General features: G+C 42.1%; 2 protein-coding genes across 5 annotated transcripts in view; one reads left to right on the top strand and one right to left on the bottom strand.

The window, feature by feature from the left end:
- The window catches only part of LOC110496093 (metabotropic glutamate receptor 3), a 918,426-nt gene that overhangs the window by 443,453 nt on the left and 447,750 nt on the right, over positions 1-27,223 (top strand). The window lies entirely within an intron of this gene.
- Positions 8,615-27,223, bottom strand: part of LOC110496126 (semaphorin-3E) — a 51,127-nt gene continuing 32,518 nt past the window's right edge. The window contains exons 8-17 of one of the 4 annotated variants that reach the window (XM_036955513.2): positions 23,847-23,961; positions 18,767-18,836; positions 18,535-18,679; positions 14,239-14,464; positions 13,813-13,904; positions 13,660-13,701; positions 13,101-13,267; positions 12,812-12,882; positions 10,359-10,495; positions 8,615-10,270 (exon numbers count right to left, since the gene is read on the bottom strand). In XM_036955513.2, coding sequence (XP_036811408.2) covers positions 9,668-10,270; positions 10,359-10,495; positions 12,812-12,882; positions 13,101-13,267; positions 13,660-13,701; positions 13,813-13,904; positions 14,239-14,464; positions 18,535-18,679; positions 18,767-18,836; positions 23,847-23,961 — 1,668 coding nt within the window. In that variant the 3' untranslated portion in view covers positions 8,615-9,667. The remainder of the gene's footprint in view (positions 10,271-10,358; positions 10,496-12,811; positions 12,883-13,100; positions 13,268-13,659; positions 13,702-13,812; positions 13,905-14,238; positions 14,465-18,534; positions 18,680-18,766; positions 18,837-23,846; positions 23,962-27,223) is intronic. The other 3 variants (XM_036955515.2, XM_036955514.2, XM_036955516.2) reach the window with 3 other exon arrangements.

The raw sequence follows: 27,223 nt of genomic DNA, 5'->3' as shown, positions 1-27,223 counted from the left end.
TGAGTAGGTGGGTGTGAGTGTGTGAGTGTGTGTCATAGTCTTATATCACCTTCATCAGCACCTGCCTGGTGTGTAGGTGTGTGTAGGCTGTGTGTGGTATAGTCTAATATCATCTATTCTATATGTGAAATGGTATAGCTACTGTACCAACGCTGCTCTTAGAAAACAGAATCTTCTGTATGTGTTTTCTGTGTGTGTGTGTGTGTGTGTGTGTGTGTGTGTGTGTGTATGTACTACTGTACTTGACCTGCTCACAGAGTAGAGGATCTATTCTCTCATCAAATATTTACCAGCAACATCAGCCTCCCAGGTGCTGCTGTAATAACAACACACACACACACACACACACACACACACACACACACACACACACACACACACACACACACACACACACACACACACACTCACACACACACATTTCAGAACCAGAGTGGAGGGACAAAAAACACCCCGCTGATAGTGGTAGTGGGGTGGTATATACATAGTCTCCCTAATGGCTCAGGTCAGATGCCTACATACAGTACCAGTCAAAAGTTTGGACACCTACTCATTCAAGGGTTTTTCCTTATTTGGACTATTTTCTACATTGAAGAATAACAGTGAAGATATCAAAACTATGAAATAACACATACAGTTGAAGTCGGAGTTTACATACACCTTAGCCAAATAGATTTAAACTCAGTTTTTCACAATTCCTGACATTTAATCAGGAATTCCCTGTCTTAGGTCAGTTAGGATCACCACTTTATTTTAAGAATGTGAAATGTCAGAATAATAGTAGAGAGAATAATTTATTTCAGCTTTTATTGCTTTCATCACATTCCCAGTGGTTCAGAAGTTTACATACACTCAATTAGTATTTGGTAGCATTGCCTTTAAATTGTTTAACTTGGGTCAAACGTTTTGGGAAGCCTTCCACAAGCTTCCCACAATAAATTGGGTGAATTTTGTTCCATTCCTCCTGACAGAGCTGGTGTAACTGAGTCAGGTTTGAAGGCTTCCTCCTCACACACGCTTTTTCAGTTTTGCAAATTTTCTATTGGATTTAGGTCAGAGCTTTGTGATGGCCAATCCAATACCTTGAATTTATTGTCCTTAAGCCATTTTGCCACAACTTTGGAAGTATGTTTGGGGTCATTATCCATTTGGAAGACCCATTTGCAACCAAGCTTCAACTTCCTGACTGATGTCTTGAGATGTTGCTTCAATATATCCACATAATTTTCCTTGCTCATGATGCCATCTATTTTGTGAAGTGCACCAGTCCCTCCTGCAGCAAAGCGCCCCCACAAAATGATTCTGCCACCCTCGTGCTTCACGGTTGGGATGGTGTTCTTCGGCTTGCAAGCCTCTCCCTTTTTCCTCCAAACATAACGATGGTCATTATGGCCAAACAGTTCTATTTTGTTTCATCAGACCAGAGGACATTTCTCAAAAAGTACAATCTTTGTTCCCATGTGCAAACTGTTTTTTTATGGCGGTTTTGGAGCAGTGGCTTCTTTCTTGTTGAGCGGCCTTTCAGGTTATGTCTACTCGTTTTACTGTGGATATAGATACTTTTGTACCTGTTTCCTCCAGCATCTTTACAAGGTCCTTTGCTGTTGTTCTGGGATTGATTCACAGTTTTCGCACCAAAGTAAGTTGATCTCTTGGAGACAGAACGTGTCTCCTTCCTGAGTGGTATGATGGCTGCGTGGTCCCATGGTGTTTATACTTGCGCACTATTGTTTGTTTACTGTGGATATAGATACTTTTGTACCTGTTTCCTCCAGCATCTTTACAAGGTCCTTTGCTGTTGTTCTGGGATTGATTCACACTTTTCGCACCAAAGTACGTTCATCTCTTGGAGACAGAACACGTCTCCTTCCTGAGTGGTATGATGGCTGCGTGGTCCCATGGTGTTTATACTTGCGTACTATTGTTTGTATGGATGAACGTGGTACCTTCAGGCGTTTGGAAATTGCTCCCAAGAATGAACCAGACTTGTGGAGGTCTACAATTTTTCTAAGGTCTTGGCTGATTTCTTTAGATTTTCCCATGGTGTCAAGCAAAGAGGCATTGAGATTGAAGGTAGGCCTTGAAATAAATCAGCAGGTACCTCCAATTGACTGAATTATGTAAATTAGCCTATCAGAAGCTTCTAAAGCCATGACATCATTTTATGGAATTTTCCAAGCTGCTTAAATGCACAATCAACTCAGTGTATGTAAACTTCTGACCCACTGGAATTGTGATACAGTGAATTATAAGTGAAATAATCTGTCTGTAAACAATTGTTGGAAAATTACTTGTGTCATGCACTAAGTAGAGGTCCTAACCGACTTTCCAAAACTATAGTTTTTTAACAAGAAATTTGTGGAGTGGTTGAAAAATGAGATTTAATGACTCCAACCTAAGTGTATGTAAACGTCTGACTTCAACTTTATGGAATCACGTAGTAACCAAAAAAGTGTTAAACAAATCAAAATATATTTTATATTTGAGATTCTTCAAAATGGCCACCATTTGCATTAAGAGCTTTGCACACTCTTGGCATTCTCTCAACCAGCTTCATGAGGTAGTCACCTGGAATGCATTTCAATGAACAGGTGTGCCTGTTAACAGACGCCTGACAAGTCCTCAACTGGCAGCTTCATTAAATAGTACCCAAAAAACACCAGTCTCAACATCAACAGTGAAGAGGCGACTCCGGGATGCTGGCCTTCTAGGCAGAGTTCCTCTGTCCAGTGTCTGTGCTCTTTTGCCCATCTTAATATTTTATTTTTATTGGCCAGTCTGACATATGGCTTTTTCTTTTCATTTCTGCCTAGAAGGCCAGCATCCCGGAGTCGCCTCTTCACTGTTGACTTTGAGACTGGTGTTTTGTGGGTATTATTTAATGATCTGCCAGTTGAGGACTTGTGTGGCATCTGTTTCTCAAAATAGACACTCTAATGTACTTGTCCTCTTGCTCAGTTGTGCACCATGGCCTCTCACTCCTCTTTCTCTTCTGGTTAGGGCCAGTTTGCGCTGTTCTGTGAATAGAGTAATACACAGCCTTGTACGATATCTTCAGTTTCTTGGCAATTTCTCACATGGAATAGCCTTCATTTCTCAGAACAAGAATAGACTGATGAGTTTCCGAAGAAAGTTCTTTGTTTCTTGCCATTTTGAGCCTGTAATCGAACACACAAATGCTGATGCTCCAGATACTCAACTACTCTAAGAAGGCCAGTTTTATTGCTTCCTTAATCAGAACAACAGTTTTCAGCTGTGCTAACATAATTGAAAAATGGTTTTCTAAGGATCAATTAGCTTTTTAAAATTATAAACTTGGATTAGCTAACACAACGTGCCATTGGAACACAGGAGTGATGGTTGCTGATAATGGGCATCTGTACGCCTATGTAGATATTCCATTAAAAAATCAGCCGTTTCCAGCTACAATAGTCATTATACAACATTAACAATGTCTACACTGTATTTCTGATCAATTTGATGATAGGCAAAAAATGAGCTTTTCTTTCAAAAACAAGGACATTTCTAAGCGACCCCAAAACTTTTGAACGGTAGTGGAAATGTAAATGAAATTCAACCCTTGTATTTAATGAAAGACACCTGTTATACAACCCACTTAAAGTTGTTCTGCATATGATTCAATAACATTCATGATACTCAACACTTGTCATGCTGTTGAAGGCATAATTTTGAATCCATTTCTGTTATCTCCCTGGTATTCATACAGAGGAAAAGTGTTTGCTGAACTTGTGATTAACATCTTGAAACAGTGTATGTCAAACACTGGCCATAGAGGTGAGAATCAGCCAGAGAGACACACATTCATATTTCACCGTCCTCCGTTTATGTTCATGATTTGGTATGTAGTCCGAGTAGCGGCAAACCACATTCTACAGTATAAACATGTTGCTAGTCTTATCCTTCAGCGGATAGACCATTGATGTATGTTTAGCTTTGTTCTGCCTATCCGTCCCCTCTGTGTGTGTGTTTGTGTGTCTGTGTTTTATGGCCTGAATCAGCTGTTGGGACTCTACGGTGCGAGGGTCGTAGTGATGAGTAAGAAATTAGGTAGATGGATAGAGGAGGCGAGAGAGGGAGAGAGAGAGATTATAGTAGAGAAGAAGTCACAAGGGGATGGATACACCATGATTACACATAGATTAACCACAGCTCTGAAGACTCAATCCACACACACACACTATTGTTATCACATCACACACACACAGCTGTCAGTTACCAATCTCTGTTCTCTGTTGATTGGTGGTACTGATGCTAACATGTGACCACTGAATTCTAGTCACTAGATCTCAAAATAGCAACTTCTGTAAACCTCAGGCCAATGCATTCTAAAAGAGAGTGCTGAACCTCCTGTGGTTTCAGGACTTGGTAATACAGATAGAGAGAGAGAGATGACCATGCAGCTCCTGCTGAATAGAAATACCACAGTGTGACAGACTAGCTCTCACACACAGAATAACTCAGCACTGCCTCAATGCCTCTGTTCTTTCCAACCAACCCAACACCCTCCCTCCCTCTCTCTCTCTCTCTCTCTCTCTCTCTCTCTCTATGTCTGTCTGTCTCTCTCTCTCTCTCTCTCTCTCTCTCTCTCGGTCTCTTACTCTATCTCTCTCGCTCTCTCTCTCTCGTTTTTGCTCTCTATCTCTGAGTCACTTGCTGCCTGTTGTTTTCTAACGGTCTCTTCCCCTCTCTATTTCTCTCCAAGTGCTCTCATCTCTTTGTTGTAGAGTCGCTCCTACCCATTTAGTGGTTCTCATCTTTTCTCTCGCTCTGTGAATTGCCTTCATCCCATTCTCTGGCTCTCCCCCTCTCACTTTCAAAGGATTATCAAGTAGGAGTGAGTCACAAGATCTATACCATCCGGTTGTTCTTTCTCTCTCTCCCTCGCTCGTGAGTCATGAGGTGTGTAAGTGGGTGGGGCGTCAGTGCATCTGATGGATCAGGGGGTTTTCTCTCATCCCGTATCTCACACGAACAGACATGTGCACAAATAAGTAAGAGACTCATTGTGAGTAAGGGGTTTCAGCGTGACCTCAAAATGTGCCACACTCACCCACACACTGAGGCAGAGACTAGAGTCATTGAGACCTGTAGGTACAGCAGGGTGAAATTGGGGAGATGTGTTGACTGCTTAAGGCCGGGGCTGCACAACACTGACATACTTTGTGTGTTTTCATACTTTGTTTGTTTCTACAGTGTATGTGTTTGCAATGTGTGTTTTGTTTTACAGTGTGTGTTTGTACGGGTCATTGACGCCATTGAGGTGGACGGAGTGGATGGGTGCTGACCGCTGCCGATAGACTATACTTTTCTACTATTTGAGTACTGGTGCCTCTTCTAGAAATACCCAATAAAAAAAATAAAATAAAAAAACCAATTTTTTTTAACCTTTTTTTTAACCTTTTTTTTAACTAGGCGAGTCAGTTAAGATCAAATTCTTACAGTGCCTTGCGAAAGTATTCGGCCCCCTTGAACTTTGCGACCTTTTGCCACATTTCAGGCTTCAAACATAAAGATATAAAACTGTATTTTTTTGTGAAGAATCAACAACAAGTGGGACACAATCATAAAGTGGAACGACATTTATTGGATATTTCAAACTTTTTTAACAAATCAAAAACTGAAAAATTGGGCGTGCAAAATTATTCAGCCCCCTTAAGTTAATACTTTGTAGCGCCACCTTTTGCTGCGATTACAGCTGTAAGTCGCTTGGGGTATGTCTCTATCAGTTTTGCACATCGAGAGACTGAATTTTTTTTCCCATTCCTCCTTGCAAAACAGCTCGAGCTCAGTGAGGTTGGATGGAGAGCATTTGTGAACAGCAGTTTTCAGTTCTTTCCACAGATTCTCGATTGGATTCAGGTCTGGACTTTGACTTGGCCATTCTAACACCTGGATATGTTTATTTTTGAACCATTCCATTGTAGATTTTGCTTTATGTTTTGGATCATTGTCTTGTTGGAAGACAAATCTCCGTCCCAGTCTCAGGTCTTTTGCAGACTCCATCAGGTTTTCTTCCAGAATGGTCCTGTATTTGGCTCCATCCATCTTCCCATCAATTTTAACCATCTTCCCTGTCCCTGCTGAAGAAAAGCAGGCCCAAACCATGATGCTGCCACCACCATGTTTGACAGTGGGGATGGTGTGTTCAGCTGTGTTGCTTTTACGCCAAACATAACGTTTTGCATTGTTGCCAAAAAGATCAATTTTGGTTTCTTCCACATGTTTGGTGTGTCTCCCAGGTGGCTTGTGGCAAACTTTAAATGACACTTTTTATGGATATCTTTAAGAAATGGCTTTCTTCTTGCCACTCTTCCATAAAGGCCAGATTTGTGCAATATACGACTGATTGTTGTCCTATGGACAGAGTCTCCCACCTCAGCTGTAGATCTCTGCAGTTCATCCAGAGTGATCATGGGCCTCTTGGCTGCATCTCTGATCAGTCTTCTCCTTGTCCTTGAGCTGAAAGTTTAGAGGGACGGCCAGGTCTTGGTAGATTTGCAGTGGTCTGATACTCCTTCCATTTCAATATTATCGCTTGCACAGTGCTCCTTGGGATGTTTAAAGCTTGAGAAATCTTTTTGTATCCAAATCCGGCTTTAAACTTCTTCACAACAGTATCTCGGACCTGCCTGGTGTGTTCCTTGTTCTTCATGATGCTCTATGCGCTTTTAATGGACCTCTGAGACTATCACAGTGCAGGTGCATTTATACGGAGACTTGATTACACACAGGTGGATTGTATTTATCATCATTTGTCATTTAGGTCAACATTGGATCATTCAGAGATCCTCACTGAACTTCTGGAGAGAGTTTGCTGCACTGAAAATAAAGGGGCTGAATAATTTTGCACGCCCAATTTTTCAGTTTTTGATTTGTTAAAAAAGTTTGAAATATCCAATAAATGTCGTTCCACTTCATGATTGTGTCCCACTTGTTGTTGATTCTTCACAAAAAAATACAGTTTTATATCTTTATGTTTGAAGCCTGAAATGTGGCAAAAGGTCGCAAAGTTCAAGGGGGCCGAATACTTTCGCAAGGCACTGTACTTAGGGGCAGAACAACAGATTTTTACATTATCAGCTCTATCTAATATGAGGTCTATCTAACCCTATCTAATATGACCTCCACAACAGTACAGACACCATTTTCTCCCCAGCTAAAGCCCTGATATACAAACCTGAGAAATATTCAGAAATAGCAATGCATATAATAAAGACTGCAGGAAGTGAAAGCTGGCAAAATATCACAGAGCTCCTGAATCACAGATATGAGAAATGCAGAATGGAGAGATTAATAAAATAATAATCAACCATTGATTAAATCGAAGCTTTAATCTGGGTTGAATGTTTCAGATGAAGTGTATGTATGATATAGTGAAGGGAGTAAAATCATCAAACGTGGGACCACAGGGGCGTCTGTTCTCCTGTCTCTGTGTGTGGGTGTGTGGTGAATATGACACAACATAGATAACAGACAACCACGGAGCACTATCTGCCCTTCATGCTCCAGGCTTTCATCTAGTCGATTCACTCACACACACACACACACACACACACACACACACACACACACACACACACACACACACACACACACACACACACACACACACACACACACACACACACACACACACACACACACACACACACACACACACACACACACACAGACACACACACACACACACACCATTTCATACGTAATAAAGTGTTATGCTGCATTAGGCACTGATGGAAACATCACTGTGCTGCTGATGGGAAGGAGAGGAGAGAGAGAGACACACACACAGAGACACAGAGAGAGAGAAATGGGCTGAGCAGCTAGCGGGTCTACTGGCTGGGCTGGGTGTTAAGGTTGGTGTAACATTGTGGTGTAACACCCACTACCTGAGTGACAGTGCTAAGACACAGAGAGGGGTAGCTGTGGTGAGGTGGTGAGAGAGAGGGTGTTAGGGGACTTATAGACCATTGCTATGGTAGCCAGTGGAACAGATCAGCTGTGTGAACTCCATCCTCAGATGTCTCCAGTCTGAGTGTGTGTGTGTGTGTGTGTGTGTGTGTGTGTGTGTGTGTGTGTGTGTGTGTGTGTGTGTGTTTGTGTGTGTGTGTGTGTGTGTGTGTGTGTCAGCCACATTGTTGATAGCTGAATCCTAGAGGTGACACCGGTGAGAGAGCATACACATTTTTTAATGTCAGGTACACACACACACACACAGTAATGTCACACACACACACAGTTTCTATTTAGGCCAAAACTCTTACTCAACAAAAACACCTTGATGAACGTTACATTGTCAGAATGTGTAACAGATTAATTCCTCAGATGAGTTTGAATATTAATGAGACAGGCTCCTAGCCAATGACATGCTTGAATGGTCACTGTGGCGCTCTTCCTTATTCCAGAGGGAAAATGTGGTGACGTAGATTGGCTTCTGTTCTGGTTATTATGAACTCCATCTCTTCCATCATTACTGACCCCGGTGACAGAGAGAGAGGGGAAGAGAGGGGGGAAGAGAGAGAAATAGACAGCCATGCAGGAGCTGATATGAATATTCATTAATCAACTCTTTATAATTACCAGTTGAAGACACTTCACATTTAAGTTGGACATTTATTGAAGGGGAAATGCATCTGTTGAGATACACTTTGGATATCATTTCACATCTAAAGACTCAGATGAAGTATCTATAACTTTTATTGCGGGGTTACATCTATTCCATTTGATAGAATCCATGTTCCATCATCAACAGTAGATTCTCCAAACTGTTTATATTGTTCAGTGGTATTCTTTGTTGAATATTCTCCAAGATGTTTTTATTGTTCAGTGGTATTCTTTGTTGAATATTCTCTGAGCCGCACACACAGAATTTCGCATTAATGTAATCATTCAATGATGTCAACTTACCTAGAATTCTAATTCTCATGTGAAACCACAAGATAAACCATACGATCTGACAAAGTATGGTAGATAATACTCGCCTACATCGTCATGAAAGTTAACATTTAATTATACAGTAAAACAATATCACAGCACTGTTTCCAGTTGAATAAAATCAAAAGCACTACTAAACTCAAAACAGATACCTATAATAATAATCATGTAATTACAGTAAGACACATTAGAAAGAAACACTACTTGTTGATGTGCGTACGCTTGATGTATTTTCTAATCAGTGGTTTTTAACACGAGCAGCTCAAGAGTATCTCTAGAAACATACACATGTTTTATTTCTAATGAATCTGTTTGAATGTTTGTTATCTGTGTGTTCATCTGGCATGGCTGTGAATCCTTTGTCCGCTCAGAGAGGCCTGCTGTCAGTTCTGTGGTCTTAAAGTCAGAGGCCACGTCGTTCCAAACAATTAGTCTGTTCTACATGCCTTCGATCTGACGGACACTCAGGGACAAACACACTCTGCATATCTACCAGTGGCAAGGTTTCCACCAGAACTCATGGAAGGAAAAACACAATATAACAAAGTCTGGTTATTAGAAGGAATATGACAATATTTTCAAGTCTAAGAGATAGACAGTGCCACGTTTTAGCTTTGTTGGTTGTAGTATTCTCTACTGAAAAAAACCTGTCCCAGTGTGTGTGTGTGTGTGTGTGTGTTGTACAGTCTCTACCCTCTCACTCTCTCTCCCCTCAGTTGTCCAAGGTGTGTCTGGGGGCTCGGTGTGGGTCTCCTTTCCCCCTCCCCTTCCTCTCTCCTACTTCCATTGGCTGGGTGTATCTGCGTTTAGTCTTCCTGCGTCTCTTCCCTGAGCACCAGACCCTCTCACAGTACTCCTCCACCTTCTGGGAGTCCCCATAGCCTATCAGCTGGAGAAACTCCTTGTACCACAGCTGTGAGGAAGGGCCTGGTCCTGGGGCTGGCAGCCTGGATGTAGTACCAGGGCCTGGCAGCCTGGAGGTAGGGCCTGGAGCTGGGGCTGGGGCTAAGGATAACCCTGGCAGGGCTCCTTGTAGCCTGGAACTTGGGTCAGAGTTGGAACCAGGGTGGGGGTCTGGAGAGGTATCTATAGGGAGGTGACAGGTTTCTTTTTTCTCCCCCTCTCCCTCCTCCCCTGTCTTGTGTATCAGGGCCCCAACCTTCTGCCCTCCCAACACGTGTAGCGTGACCCTCAGTAGGGTGTGGACATAGCCATGTTCCACCGTCTGACACACGTACACACCAGCATCCCCGCTCCGAACACGCAGGAACAGCAGCCCGTGGGTTGTCATAACTACACGCTCATCACCTCCGACCTGGAGGTAGGGAGAGATGGGTAAGGTTAAAAAGAGATGGGAAAGCAGGGAATAGGGGAGGAAAGTGATGTTTGTGTGTGTGTCTCACCTCCTCTCTGTCTGGGTCCCTCTGTATGTACCACATGACTCTGGCCTGTAGAGAACGAGGGGTACACTCTAGTAGAGTACTGTTACTCTCTACCCCATACACCTGCATCTCCGCTGCACCCTGGTACTGCTCCCCTACTGAGACATCAGGAGACATTAGATGTGAGATGTAAAAAAGAGGACAACAGAGTAATTCAACTTACAGTGATCTCTCTTTTATCCTCATGCCTGTCACACAAAGCTTCTCTATACACACTTCTCTATCATACACAGGTACATTTTTTTATGGACCTGAGCTTCAAAATTATAAGCTGCATGAAACATACCTCATAGGAGGTACATCTCAGATGGGACAGCTTCGCGCACACACACACACACACACACACACACACACACACACATGAAATGTCAGGACTTTTTGGAGTGTAGAAATGTTTGACCATTAAAATAATCCTATATTCCTTAACCCAAAGATTTTCCAAAGATTGGTAAGCTGCCGCGGTCATCCCCCTCTTCAAAGGGGGTGACACTCTAGACCCAAACTGCTACAGACCTATATCTATCCTACCCTGTCTTTCTAAGGTCTTCGAAAGCCAAGTTAACAAACAGATTACCGACCCTTTCGAATTCCATCGTACCTTCCCAGCTATGCAATCTGGTTTCAGAGCTGGTCATGGGTGCACCTCAGCCACGCTCAAGGTCCTAAATGACATCATAACCACCATCGATAAGAGACATTACTGTGCAGCCGTCAATCACCACATTCTCATTGGCAGACTCGACAACCTTGGTTTCTCAAATGATTGCCTCGCCTGGTTTACCAACTACTTCTCTGATAGAGTTCAGTGTGTCAAATTGGAGGGCCTGTTGTCCGGACCTCTGACAGTCTCTATGGGGGTGCCACAGGGTTCAATCCTCGGGCCGACTCTCTTCTCTGTATACATCAATGATGTTGCTCTCGCTGCTGGTGATTCTCTAATACACCTCTACGCAGACGACACCATTCTGTATAATTCTGGCCCCTCTTTGGACACTGTGTTTACTAACCTCCAGACGAGCTTCAATGCCATTCAACTCTCCTTCCGTGGCCTCCAACTGCTCTTAAACGCAAGTAAAACTAAATGCATGCAGCATCACTACTCTGGACGGCTCTGACTTAGAATATGTGAACAACAAAAAATACCTAGGTGTCTGGTTAGACTGTAAACTCTCCTTCCAGACTCACATTAAGCATCTCCAATCCAAAATTAAATCTAGAATTGGCTTCCTGTATCGCAACAAAGCATTCTTCACTCATGCTGCCAAACATACCCTTGTAAAACTGACCGTCCTACCGATCCTCGACTTCGGTGATGTCATCTATAAAATAGCCTCCAACACTACTCAACAAACTGGATGCAGTCTATCACAGGGCCATTCGTTTTGTCACCAAAGGCCCATACACTACCCACCATTGCGACCTGTACGCTCTCGTTGGTTGGCCCTTGCTTCATACTCGTCGCCAAACCCACTGGCTACAGGTTATCTACAAGTCTCTGCTAGGTAAAGCCCCGCCTTATCTCAGCTCACTGGTCACCATAGCAGCACGCGCTCCAGCAGGCATATCTCACTGGTCACCCCCAAAGCCAATTCCTCCTTTGGTCGTCTTTCCTTCCAGTTCTCTGCTGCCTATGACTGGAACAAACTGCAAATATCTCTGAAGCTGGAGACTCGTATCTCCCTCAATAGCTTTAAGAACCAGCTGTCAGAGCAGCTCACAGATCACTGCACCTGTACACAGCTCATCTGTAAACAGCCCATCTATCTACCTACCTCATCCCCATACTGTATTTATCTTGCTCCTGTGCACCCCAGTATCTCTACTTGCACATTCATCTTCTGCACATCTACCATTTCAGTGTTTAATTGCTATATTAAAATGACTTCGCCACCAACACTTTTTATTACCTTAACTCCCTTATCTTACTTCATTTGCACTCACTGTAAATATACTTTTTGTTTGACTATGTTTTGTTTATTCCATGTGTAACTCTGTGTTGTTGTATGTGTCGAATTGCTATGCTTTATCTTGGCCAGGTCGCAGTTGCAAATGAGAACTTGTTCTCAACTAGCCTACCTGGTTAAATAAAGGTGATATATATATATATATTTTTTTTAAACCCCCAACCCTGAACCTAAACCTAAACCTAAACTTAACCTTAACCTTAACCTTAACCTTAACCTTAACCTTAACCAAACCCTAACCCTAACCCTAACCCTAACCTTAACCCCAAATACCATAACCTTAAACCTATCCTTAACCCTAGTTGTAACCCCAAAACACTAAATCTAACCCTTATGCTTAAAATAGCATTTGTTTTTCTACCTACCTACTTCCTTCCTACTTTCAGGTGAAATGTTAGGACTTTGGGGTCCTGATAATGCAGGAAAACAAACACACACACACAGACTGACCATCAATCTGTAGCCCGTTGCACAGCTGTACAGCGTTGCCATGGCGAACATCCTGTCTCCTGAATCGTCTACTGAGAGAGAGGGGTAAGGGAGGAGGGTGTTAGATTGGCATTTGAGAGAGTGAGATAAGGACAGAGAGGAATTAGAGAGGATAGAGGTGCTGGATGAGGTGCTAATGAGTGATATGTGATCCCTCTGCACCTCTGTGCTTGTGCACATGTGCATGAGTCTGTGTCTGTGTCTGTGTGTGACTGTACATGCCTGTGTGTCTTGTGTGTTTGTGTCTCACCTCTTAGTGTAAACCCCAGCAGGGTAGTATCGTGAGCAGGTAATTCCATCCCAGGCGCAGTAAGGGTCCCTCGCTAGGCAACAGTCGGCACACTCAGACCCGTACAGGTCACACTGATGGAGCCTCACCTGAGCCACACCAACCTCAGAACCCACATATAGCTGTTGCTATGGAAACGACAAAACAGGGACAGAAATGAATGGAGGTACACATTGGAGTATATATCAAGCACAGGAGGATGGTGGCACCTTAATTGGGGAGACAGGGCTTGTGGTAATGACTGGAGCGGAGTCAGTGGAATGGTATTAAATACATCAAACACATGGTTTCCAGGTGTTTGATGTCATTCCATTTGGTCCGTTCCAGCCATTAACATGAGCCGTTCTGCCCTCAGCAGCCTCCTGTGATATCAAGAACATAAAATGCATTACATTCCCCACATTCAGATGTCAATACACTGTGATCCTGTGGTTAGATGAAGGTACTACAGTTTTAAACAACCGCACAACATTGTTTTTTTATTAATTAAACATTTTAAGACAATACATAGTTTTCATACCCGTTTAGCTGATATGATGATCTCAGTTATTGGAAAAGGGACCTATAAAGAAGTCAAATATATATTTTTTAACTTCCACAATGAAATCAAATTGTTGAGTGCCAATCTTCTTTATGTGTGCAATGACTATTGTTGTGTGACTAACAACAGTACCTTGAACACCTGCAGTTCCTCCAGCAGCACTTCCTCTATGGTGTCTGTGTCTTTGTTGTAGATGGTGATAACCTTCAACACCACAGAGTCGCCTACGGGAGAGAGTATCATCTGATGTAAATGTAACCCTTTCACCAATTCAACCACCCATTCAGAAAGGAAATCCAAATGGAAGAGTCAAAGCCTTTGTTTTGGAATGTCATTGTCTCTCTCTCTTCATCTTGTCTCTGTAGATTGTGATTGTAATGCACATTTTTGGAGATCAAAATATTTTAAGCAAATTCTCATGAAAGACAGATTGAGTGACTTTAATAATTTGAATACTTTGAACACTGGGCATACAGTGAGTGATACTGAATGCCCAGTGGAGGGAGCACAAACCCTGAAGATACAGTACACAGCACTGGACAATTTCAGGATTTGTACCTGTTCCTATATACAGAACATGATAGTGTCCATCCTGGGCCTGGACACGGTCCACAGCGATCTGAGTTAGTCTCCTCCCCCCTGGCTCTGTCTGCAGTAGAACTGGTCTGCGGTGGAGGGGGAGGACCGGGCTAAACATGACCGGGTGGGAACGCACGAATCGCAGAACCTCATCAGGGAACTCCTTAGAACCTGAGAACCCACCACCATTCACCTCACTGGCACACTGGAAAGAGAGAGCAAGGGAAAGAGATGGAGGGGGAGAAGGGTTAAAGAGAGAGAGAGAGAGAGAGAGAGATGGGGAGAATACATTTTGGAATAAGAAAATAGCATTACACTGTGATAGACTACAATGATTCACTGGCGTACCAGACATCCCTCCTCGAACAAGCTCTGAGAGCCAATGCGCCTGTCTGACATGGTTGTCTATTTTTCGTTATATACTGTATACGATACCAGTCAAAAGTTTGGACACACCTACTCATTCAAGGGTTTTCTTTATTTGTACTATTTTCTACATAGTAAAATGACAGTGAAGACATGAAAACTATGAAAAATCACACATGGAATCATGTAGTAACCAAAAAATATATATTTGAGATTCTTTAAAGTAGCCACCCTTTGCCTTGATGACAGCTTTGAACACACTTGACATTCTCTCAACCAGCTTCACCTGGAAAGCTTTTCCAACAGTATTGAAGGGGTTCCCACATATGCTGAGCACTTGTTGGCTGCTTTTCCTTCACTCTGTGGTCCAACTTCTACCATCTCAAATGGGTTTTTTGGTTACTACATGATTCCATATGTGTTATTTCATAGTTTTGATGTCTTCACTATTATTTTACAATGTAGAAAATAGTAAAAATAAAGAAAATCTCTTGAATGGGTAGGTGTGTCCAAACATTTGAGTGGTACTGTATATACAGTGCACTTGGAAAGTATTCAGACCCCTTGACTTTTTCCACATTTTGTTACGTTACTGCCTTGTTCTGAAATTGATTAAATGTATTTTTTCCCTCAACAATCTGCAAACAAAACCCCATAATGACATGTCATGCAGATTCAGAAATGTTTGCAAATGTATAAAAAATGTAAACAGAAATATCTTAGTTACATAAGTATTCAGACCCTTTGCTGTCTTTCCTGTTTCCATTCATCATCCTAGAGATGTTTCTACAACTTAATTGGAGTCCACCTGTGGTAAATTCAATTGATTAGAAAGGATTTGGAAAGGCACATACCTGTCTATATACGATTCCACTGTTGACAGTTCATGTCAGAGCAAAAACCATGAGGTCAAAGGAAATGTCCGTAGAGCTCCGAGACAGGATTGTGATGAGGCACAGATCTGGGGAAGGGTACCAAAATATTTCTGCAGCATTGAAGCTCCCCAAGTGTTCTCCATCATTCTTAAATGGAAGAAGTTTGGAACTATCAAGACTCTTCCTAGAGTTGGCCGCTTGGCCAAACTGAGCAATCGGGGGAGAAGGGCCTTGGTCAGAGAGGTGTCCAAGACCCCAATAGTTACTCTTGACAGAGCGGAGATGGGAGAAGTGGAGATGGGAGAACCTCCCAAAACGACAACCATCTCTGCAGCACTCTACCGATCAGGCCTTTATGGTAAAGTGGCCAGACGGAAGACACACCTCAGTAAAAGGCTCTTGACAGTCTGCTTGGAGTTTGCCAAAGACTCTCAGACCATGAGAAACAATATTCTCTAGTCTGATGAAACCAAGATTGGGCCTGATTGCCAAGCGTCATGTCTGGAGGAGACCTGGTACCATCCCTACGGTGAAGCATGGTGGTGGCAGCACCATGCTGTGGGGATGTTTTTCAGTGTTAGGGACTGGGAGACTATTCAGGATCGAGGGAAACATGATCAAAGCAAAGTACAGAGAGTTCCTTGATGAAAACCTGCGCCAGAACGCTCAGGAACTCAGACAGGGACAAAGGTTAATCTTCCAACAGGACAACGACCCTAGGCAAAACAACGCAGAAGTGGCTTCGGGACATGTCTCTGAATGTCCTGGAGTGGCCCAGCCAGAGCCTGGACTTGAACCCGATTGAACATCTCTGGAGAGGCCTGAAAATAGCTGTGCAGCGATGCTCCCCATCCAACCTGACAGAGCTTCAGAGGATCTGCAGATAAGAATTGGAGACACTCACCAAAAACAGGTGTGCCAAGCTTGCAACGTCATACCCAAGAAGACTCGAGGCTTTAATCGCTGCCAAGGTGCTTCAACAAAGTACTGAGTAAAGGGTCTGAATACTTATGTAATGTAATATTTCAGTTTTTTATTTGTAATACATTCTGCTTCGTCATTATTGGGTATTGTGTGTATATTAATTAAAGAAAAAAACGACTTAATACATTTTTAGAAATTTTGCTGGAATGTAACAAAATGTGGAAAAAGTGAAGGGGTCTTAATACTTTCCGAATGCACTGTATATGAATAATGCTGTCAGTAACCCCTCCAAAAAGAAATGTATAAAAATGTTTCATTTCCATATGTACTAGGAAGCTAAGTATTTGTTTCTTGTGCTTCAAGAATGTGACTGATCAAAGTGCCTCAGGACTTGAAAAATAAATCATTGAACTGATTGAAAGTATAAGGGCATATGGTGAACAAATGCCGTGGTCAAGGCGCCAGTGCAATGAGTGGAGCTAACTCAGAGGTTCAAAAGCGTGTCTCAATTTTAGTTTAGAAAACGATCTCACTGCAGAAGTGACGGTTACAGGGATGGTTAAAAACAGCTTGATTGCCGTAGGAACATCAGGGAAATTGTGCAGAAGCGAGTGGTGCTTCAAATACAGCAGTTATGCAACATCTTTAATTGAGCTTCTCGCATTCTCCTTTGTTGTTGTTGACAACCTCAATACGTTACAGAAAGAGATTAAGTGTCCAGGTAGGTCTGGGACAGGTCGTCTGGATACTGGACAGCCAACAACTTGGCAGATGCAAACAGATGATCATCTTTAGCGACCAACTGTTCTTGAGGGCTCAACCAAAAAAAGCGGTTTGCGATTTTGTTCAAACTGGTGAACTGGCCTTTGAGTTGTGTGGTTGCAAAATCAACAGTCCCTTATCTCTGGTATATCTTGGCATGCCTCATTCAAGATACGTTCAAATTATGTGAAGCACAATGGACATATAATGCACAATGTCTCAGGAAAGACCGTTTGGGTTGTCAATACTCAATATAGAAAACGGTTGGGCCGGCAACCTGGACCTACAGGCCGCTGTGAAAACATTTGCACATAAAAATGCAAGGCGACGCCGTCGCATATTGCAGCTCCTATAGGCCTCTACATAGAAGAAAAGAGATTGTATTATTAATGCTAATCTTAGAAAAAAGGGTTCCAAAAAGCTTATTCAGCTGTCCCCATAGGAGAACCCTTTTTGATTCCAGGTAGAACCATGTTGGGTTCCATGTAGAGCCCTCTGTAGAAAGGAGCCAAAATGGTTCTATCTATAACCAAAAGGGTTCTTCAAAGGGTTCTCCTATGGGGACAGGTTTAGGTAGAACCTTTGTTTTTTAGACTGGAGACTGGTTTTACGGACTTTACACCATTTTCTATCCAAGCTGGGAGAGAGTGTGAGGACGGCTCATGTCATGGAGATTCAGGTAGGCTATACAGGAGTGTGGTATATTTTTAAGAAATACGTTGGTTGCTGATTAGTATGCTGTTGTCTCTAACATTCATTTCACAATCTGCAATGTTTGAATTTCCAACTTTATTTACTGAACCAGTAATTACATTGTTGCCACCAGCCAGCAGTCCAAATGGACGCCCTGCGACACCATGTGCTGGGAGGTCCAGAGAAACTGCGTTATGCCAGTGCAATGATTGCTACTAAAGCTGTGTGTTACTGCATAAAAACATAATATAGCATGCTTGTATTGGATTCAGGCCTAGATTGTCCTCTTCCCTGATGTTAGCTGCAGAGATAGCTACAGTAGCTATGACATTCACAGGAAAGGTTCTACAACAACTTGTAACACTATGTATCTGCAAAGGGCGGCTGCCACAGACTGGGGAGCGCTGAGAATGTACAATTCTGCTGCTTGAATATCACCTTGTTCAAAATTATTGTTGAAATTGTATGGTTTGGATATATGGAGTTTGCTGTGATGGAGGTGCACCGCTTAAGCAAATTCATAAACGACCTTATCATGTTACATCCACCATGCAGTGCTTGGACCCTTATTCATCAGGTTTGGAGAGGCAATCAGGTATATTGATAAGTCAGTAGATGTTGTCGCTGTGGGGGTGGCTGTTGGAACAGGACTCACAGATCCGGGGCGTGGGTAGGGGACCCGGCCTTCGTAGGGGGTCCAGTGGTGCTCTGGTCTCTCCCGGTGGGCAAACTGGCCATTGAACGCTGCTCGCACATCATCCATGTGGTACACACACACCGCATAGCCCTGGAACACAGCACTATGGAGAGGAGAGAAATGTATGTTGATATGTTCATTTCAATATACCAGTAAATGGTATGAACATTAAAAACATGACTCAGCTGACCTTGTAGTGCTGAAGAGGCCAAAAATCTCTGGATTCTTCTCATCCTTGTTCTTCAACACAAATACATCCTCTGAAATGTGACATTTAATAACATATGAATTTATTTGGAATACATGCATAACAATCAGCTAATGGTGCGTGATTTCGCCTGACATAGTAAATGTGCTCACTCGTCAGGACACCGTTGCTCAGAGGAGCTAGCCAACAACACAGCTACAGTTACACAATCACTTCAAACTGAAGCTGGAAAGGCTGTAAACTAGCTGCAATTTGTTTCATTTGACCTTTTTTCAATGGATCTTTTTTGTATATATGCCTAAAAATGATGCCAGCTGATTCATTATTTTAGCTGGCTGAGAAACGCTTCCTGCTTTTCTGTCTCATCCTGACTCCTGAAATGTTCATTACTATAGGACAGCTGAAGATCTCATTTTAATTTTGAAACAATGTTGCAAATGTTGAAGAGAAAGACAGCAAGGTTTACGCAAATCTCCTCCATTGAAAACTAAATGTTAGTCTAAAAGTAATGTGAGATAATGTCTAGATGCTTTTTATAGTGGAGATGAAGTTTATACGTTGCCTGTCTGGGCTGATGAGACAGAGGATTGTGCAGTCAGATGGAACAGGGTAAATAGGCATTTTAACGTCATAGATTTAGCCGGTGGTAACTTGTGGAATAGACACCTGCTGAAATGCAGTTTTGGCAAATCAGTATTCAGGATTAGACCCACCCGTTGTATAAACGTTGCTATGGAGTTGCTACTGTAAGAGAGTTTATAGCTACTGGCTACCTGCTGTTAGCTAAAAAACCTACCTAGTCAATGAAAAAATGGACAATAAAAATGACAAAGGACAGGAAAAAGGACGGGAAAACAAATAACTAAACTTACACAAGCAAGAGAAAACAATTCAGACAGAAAACAAGAAAGGTAGGCTTGGTTTATGTTCTAAAACACCTAGGTAGAACTAGCCAAGTGCAAACCAGCTGTAACATCTACTGTATCCAGCTGTAATCAACTAAGATGGATACATTTACAAGCCCCAAGCTCAGCAACCTTGCTATCAAATATGCAGAAGGTATTGCCAGTGAAGCAGGGAAGAAAAATGATAAAGCAAAGGTTTTAGACGAGCACCCAGAGATCCTAAGAGCAGACTTTATGCTACAAAAAGACAAAGAAATCAATGTGGATCTTCTATTTTTCACTGAACGTCCAAATGTTTGACATGCAGCCCAGCGCAAAGCGCACAAACATCTTAAAATGTCTGGAAACAAGACCATGAGACAGTTGTATGTGGACACAACCCCAGAATGGAATTCATATTAATATATATAATAATGGAACAGTAATGATCCAGTCTAGAGCTGTTTGAAGAAGAGTTCGACAGAATGTATCCTTTAGTGGATGATGAACTAAAAACGGACGTCTCCACTAACAATGCCTCTGCAACACCCAAAACTTAAAAAAATAGGAGGCCCACAGTACATCACTCCCTCCTTTACCTGTAGCAGCTGTGTGCACCCCAAAAACTTTACCTACCCTGACCTGCCAACCTCCCAACAGTCTGACCACGTTCAGCTGAACACACATCCAGAGGACATGGGACAGGATCCGGTTCAACCCGGGAGACCGCCCAAAACTATTCCCAAGACAACAGACAGCTAAATTATGGTGTCCCACTACTGACAGTGCACTATAACTGCGCTATCAAGCCAAGCTGGAAAGTCTTGACAACCTTACATTACATGCTGGGACAAATGACCTGCGCACAATAGGAGAAAGAGTGGCAGAGAAAGCACACACCCTGTTCCCAAGGACAAACATGATTATATCCACCCTTCTACCAAGCAAAGATCTCTCCTGGCAAATGATCCATACTGTCAACCAAAGAATCACCATGGACTGTGCCTCACTACCAAATGTCCGCATCTCTTACCACCCCAACCTGACATGTAAGCACTTGTACGACCACGTACACCTGGTCCATGAAGGATTCAGAATATTTGTCAAGGACCTGAAGGACCTGAGTTCCACAATCATACCAGCCGAGCAACAGAGCCCCCCCACCTCCTCGCTATCTAAGAAGAGAGAGGAGGCCAATTTAATCTCAGATGAGCAAGACACAGACATCTCTTGCCACTGCTAACACATCCAACACAAAGGTATTGAATCACCTTTGGCAGGGATTTACAGCCTCAAGTCTTCTTGGGTATGGTGCTACAGAAAAACCTTATTTACATAAGAATTCAGACCCTTTGCTATAAGACTTTAAATTGAGCTCAGGTGCATCCTGTTTCCATTGATCATCCTTGAGATGTTTCTACAACTTGACTGGGGTCCACCTGTGGTAAATTCAATTGATTGGACATGATTTGGAAAGGCACACACCTGTCTATATGAGGTCCCAAAGTTAACAGTGCATGTCAGCGCAAAAACCAAGTCATAACGGACAAAGGAATTGTTCGTAGAGATCCGAGACAGGATTGTGTTGAGCCACCGATCTGGGGAAGGCTATCAACAAATGTCTGCAGCATTGAAGGTCCCCAAGAACACAGTGACCTCCATCATTCTTAAATTGTAGAAGTTTGGAACCACCAAGACTCTTCTTAGAGCTGGCCGCTTGGCCAAACTGAGCAATCGGGAGAGAAGGGCCTTGGTCAGGGAGGAGACCAAAAACCCGATGGTCACTCTGACAGAGCTCCAGAGTTCTTTTTTAAATTCTTAGTTTTATTTAATTAAATGTATTGACTGAAGATTACACAATACACTAGCTGTAGTGTTGTACCTGTATACATTATTATACAGTTGAAGTTGGAAGTTTACATACACTTAGGTTGGTGTCATTACAACTTGTTCTTCAACCACTCCACAAATTGTGTCCCACCACCCGCCAACCCCTCTTTTTATGCTTCTACTACTCTCTGTTCATCATATATGCATAGTCACTTTGACGATACCTACATGTACATTCTACCTCAATAAGCCTGACTAACAGGTGTCTAACAGTTATATAGCCTTGCTACTCTTTTTTCAAATTACTTTTTACTGTTGTTTTATTTCTTTACTTACACCCCCCCCCCCCCCCCCCCACACACACACACACACACACACACACACACACACACACATACCTTCTTTTACCGCACCATTGGTTAGAGCCTGTAAGTAAGCATTTCACTGTAAGGTGTTACTATGTTACTATAACACCTGTTGTATTCGGCGCACATGACAAATAAACTTTGATTTGATTTGATTAACAAACTATAGTTTTGGCAAGTCGGTTAGGACATCTACTTTGTGCACAAGTAATATTTCCAACAATTGTTTACAGACAGATTATTTCACTTATAATTCACTGTATCACAATTACAGTGGGTCAGAAGTTTACATTCACTAAATTGACTGTGCCTTTAAACAGCTTGGAAAATTCCAGAAAATGATGTAATGGCTTAAGAAGCTTCTGATAGCTAATTGACATCATTTGAGTCAATTGGAGGTGTACCTGTGGATGTATTTGAAGGCCTACCTTCAAACTCAGTGCCTCTTTACATGACAACATGGGAAAATCAAAGAAATCAGCCAAGACCTCAGGAAAACAATTGTAGACCTCCACACGTCTGGTTCGTCCTTGGGAGGAATTTCCAAACGCTTGAAGGTACCACGTTCATCTGTACAAACAATAGTACGCAAGTAGAAACACCATGGAACCACGCAGCCATCATACCGCTCAGGAAGGAGACGCGTTCTGTCTCCTATAGATTAACGTACTTTGGTGAGAAAAGTACAAATCAATCCAGAACAACAGCAAAGGACCTTGTGAAGATGCTGGAGGAAACAGGTACAAAAGTATCTATATCCACAGTCAAACGAGTTCTATATCGACATAACATGAAAGGCCGCTCAGCAAGGAAGAAGCCACTGCTCCAAAACCTACGTAAAAAATACTGACTACAGTTTGCAACTGCACATGACAAAGATCGTACTTTTTGGAGAAATGCCCTCTGGTCTGATGAAACAAAATAGAACTGTTTGGCCATAATTACCATTGTTATGTTGAGGAAAAATGGGGAGGGTTGCAAGCCAAAGAACACCATCCCAACCGTGAAGCACGGGGGTGGCAGCATCATGTTTTGGGGTTGCTTTGCTGCAGGAGGGACTGGTGCACTTCACAAAATCGATGGCATTGTGAGGGAGGAATATTATGTGGATATATTGAAGCAACTTCTCAAGACATCAGTCAGGAAGTTAAAGCTTGGTCGCAAATGGGTCTTCCAAATGGACAATGACCCCAAGCATACTTCCAAAGTTGTGGCAAAATGGCTTAAGGACAACAAAGTCAAGGTATTGGAGTGGCCTTCACAAAGCCCTGACCTCCACAAAGCCCTGACCTCAATCCAATAGAAAATATGTGGGCAGAACCGAAAGAGCGTGTGTGAGCAAGGAGGCCTTCAAACCTGAAGCAGTTACACCAGCTCTGTCAGGAGGAATGGGCCAAAATTCACCTAATTTATTGTGTAAAGCGTTTGACCCAAGTTCAACAATTTAAAGGAAATGCTACCAAATACTAATTGAGTGTATGTCAACTTCTGACCCACTAGGAATGTGATGAAAGAAATAAAAGCTGAAATAAATAATTCTCTCTACTATTATTCTGACATTTCACATTCATTCTTAAAATCAAGTGGTAATCCTAACAGACATAAGACAGGGAATTTTTACTAGGATTAATGTCAGGAATTGTGAAAAACTGAGTTTAAATGTTTTTGGCTAAGGTGTATGTGAACTCCCGACTTCAACTGTATGTACTATTATTGTTACCACTGAAATTAACTGTATTTCATTATGCTCCTTGCATTGTAGTGTATTTACTGAAATGTAATATCTACAAATTGTGTTTAATACCAATAAAGCAATCTGAATTTGAATTTGAAGTGAGAGAAAGAGAGGGAGACAGAGAGAGAGAGAGAGAGAGAGAGAGGGAGAGAGAGGGGGAGGAAGGGAGAGAGAGCTTCAGGGTTCCATCAAGAAAATGTGCTATAGTTATATCCCCTGCCTTCACACACACACACACACGTCTGTACCTAGCTCGTCAAAGTGTGTGTCGATGCCATTGGGTCCAGCCACAGAGCAGATGAGACGAGTCTTTAGGAAGGAGCTCCAACGATTCACCAACATCCTCTGACCTCCCTGATCATTCTGAAGGGAGAGAATGGAGAAAGGGAGAGGGATCAGGTTAGAATGGGAAGGAGTCGATGACAGTATACAGGACCTTCAGAAAGTTTTCACACCCCTTGACTTTTTCCACATTTGTTATGCTACAACAGCCTGAATGCAAAATGTATCAAATTTTGATTTTTTTTGTCACTGGTCTGCACACAATATCACATAATGTCAAAGTGGAATTATGTTTTTAAAAATGTTTAAAAAAAAGCTGAAATGTCTTGAATCAATAAGTATTCAAACCCTTTGTTATGTCAAGCCTAAATACGTTTAGCAGTACACATTTGCTTAACAAGTCACATAATAACTTGCATGGTTTGTGCTTAACATGACTCCACACATACAAATATCTGTAAGTTCCCTCTATCGAGAGGTGAATTTCAAACACAGATTCAACCACAAAGACCAGAGAGGGTTTCCAATATACAGTGCCTTGCGAAAGTATTCGGCCCCCTTGAACTTTGAAGCCTTTTGCCACATTTCAGGCTTCAAACATAAAGATATAAAACTGTATTTTTTTGTGAAGAATCAACAACAAGTGGGACAAAATCATGAAGTGGAACGACATTTTTTGAATATTTCAAACTTTTTTAACAAATCAAAAACTGAAAAATTGGGCGTGCAAAATTATTCAGCCCCTTTACTTTCAGTACAGCAAACTCTCTCCAGAAGTTCAGTGAGAATCTCTGAATGATCCAATGTTGACCTAAATTACTAATGATGATAAATAAAATCCAACTGTGTGTAATCAAGTCTCCGGATAAATGCACCTGCACTGTGATAGTCTCAGAGGTCCGTTAAAAGCGCAGAGAGCATCATGAAGAACAAGGAACACACCAGGCAGGTCCGAGATACTGTTGTGAAGAAGTTTAAAGCCGGATTTGGATACAAAAAGATTTCCCAAGCTTTAAACATCCCAAGGAGCACTGTGCAAGCGATAATATTGAAATGGAAGGAGTATCAGACCACTGCAAATCTACCAAGACCTGGCCGTCCCTCTAAACTTTCAGCTCATACAAGGAGAAGACTGATCAGAGATGCAGCCAAGAGGCCCATGATCACTCTGGATGAACTGCAGAGATCTACAGCTGAGGTGGGAGACTCTGTCCATAGGACAACAATCAGTCGTATATTGCACAAATCTGGCCTTTATGGAAGAGTGGCAAGAAGAAAGCCATTTCTTAAAGATATCCATAAAAAGTGTCGTTTAAAGTTTGCCACAAGCCACCTGGGAGACACACCAAACATGTGGAAGAAGGTGCTCTGGTCAGATGAAACCAAAATTGAACTTTTTGGCAACAATGCAAAACGTTATGTTTGGCGTAAAAGCAACACACCATCCCCACTGTCAAACATGGTGGTGGCAGCATCATGGTTTGGGCCTGCTTTTCTTCAGCAGGGACAGGGAAGATGGTTAAAATTGATGGGAAGATGGATGGAGCCAAATACAGGACCATTCTGGAAGAAAACCTGATGGAGTCTGCAAAAGACCTGAGACTGGGACAGAGATTTGTCTTCCAACAAGACAATGATCCAAAACATAAAGCAAAATCTACAATGGAATGGTTCAAAAATAAACATATCCAGGTGTTAGAATGGCCAAGTCAAAGTCCAGACCTGAATCCAATCGAGAATCTGTGGAAAGAACTGAAAACTGCTGTTCACAAATGCTCTCCATCCAACCTCACTGAGCTCGAGCTGTTTTGCAAGGAGGAATGGGAAAAAATTTCAGTCTCTCGATGTGCAAAACTGATAGAGACATACCCCAAGCAACTTACAGCTGTAATCGCAGCAAAAGGTGGCGCTACAAAGTTTTAACTTAAGGGGGCTGAATAATTTTGCACGCCCAATTTTTCAGTTTATGATTTGTTAAAAAAGTTTGAAATATCCAATAAATATCGTTCCACTTCATGATTGTGTCCCACTTGTTGTTGATTCTTCACAAAAAAATACAGTTTTATATCTTTATGATTGAAGCCTGAAATGTGCCAAAAGGTCGCAAAGTTCAAGGGGGCCGAATACTTTCGCAAGGGACTGTATATATACAGTATCCCTTTGAGCACGGTGAAGTTATTAAGTACACTTTGGACGGTGTTTCAATACACCCAGTCACTACAAAGATACAGGCGTCCTTCCTAACTCATTAGAGGAAGAGGAAGGAGACCAGAGAGGTTTTTGGATTTCACCATGAGGCCAATGGTGCCTTTGAAACAGTTACAGTTTAATAGCTGCAATAGGAGAAAACTGAGGATGGATCAACAACATTGTAGTTACTCCACAATACTGAACTAATTGACTAACTAATTGAGTGAAAAAAGGAAGCCTCTGCAGAAATAATATATTCCAAAACATGCATCTTGTTTACAACAAGGCACTAAAGTAATACTACAAAGGGTCACATTGCCTTCGGAAAGTATTCAGACCCCTTGACTTTTTCCACATATTGTCACTTTACAGCCTTATTCTAAAATTGATTAAATAAAAAATCTACACACAACATCTACACACACAAACATATATACACACAATTCCCATATGACGACAAAGTGAAAACAGGTTTTTAGAATTGTATGCTGTTTTACAGACCCTTTGCTGTGTGACTCGAAATTGAGCTCAGGTGCATCCTGTTTCCATTGATCATCCTTGAGATGTTTCTACAACTTGATTGGAGCCCACCTTGATTGGACATGATTTGGAAAGGCAAACACCTGTCTATATAAGGTTCCACAGTTACAGTGCCTTGCGAAAGTATTCGGCCCCCTTGAACTTTGCGACCTTTTGCCACATTTCAGGCTTCAATCATAAAGATATAAAACTGTATTTTTTTGTGAAGAATCAACAACAAGTGGGACACAATCATGAAGTGGAACGACATTTATTGGATATTTCAAACTTTTTTAACAAATCAAAAACTGAAAAATTGTCCGTGCAAAATTATTCAGCCCCCTTAAGTTAATACTTTGTAGCGCCACCTTTTGCTGCGATTACAGCTGTAAGTCGCTTGGGGTATGTCTCTATCAGTTTTGCACATCGAGAGACTGAAATTTTTTCCCATTCCTCCTTGCAAAACAGCTCGAGCTCAGTGAGGTTGGATGGAGAGCATTTGTGAACAGCAGTTTTCAGTTCTTTCCACAGATTCTCGATTGGATTCAGGTCTGGACTTTGACTTGGCCATTCTAACACCTGGATATGTTTATTTTTGAACCATTCCATTGTAGATTTTGCTTTATGTTTTGGA

This window comes from Oncorhynchus mykiss, chromosome 2 (genome assembly GCF_057628025.1).
Source record: "Oncorhynchus mykiss isolate SJ-2025 chromosome 2, ASM5762802v1, whole genome shotgun sequence".
Taxonomy (NCBI): domain Eukaryota; kingdom Metazoa; phylum Chordata; class Actinopteri; order Salmoniformes; family Salmonidae; genus Oncorhynchus; species Oncorhynchus mykiss.
This window is presented reverse-complemented; position numbering and strand designations above follow the sequence as displayed.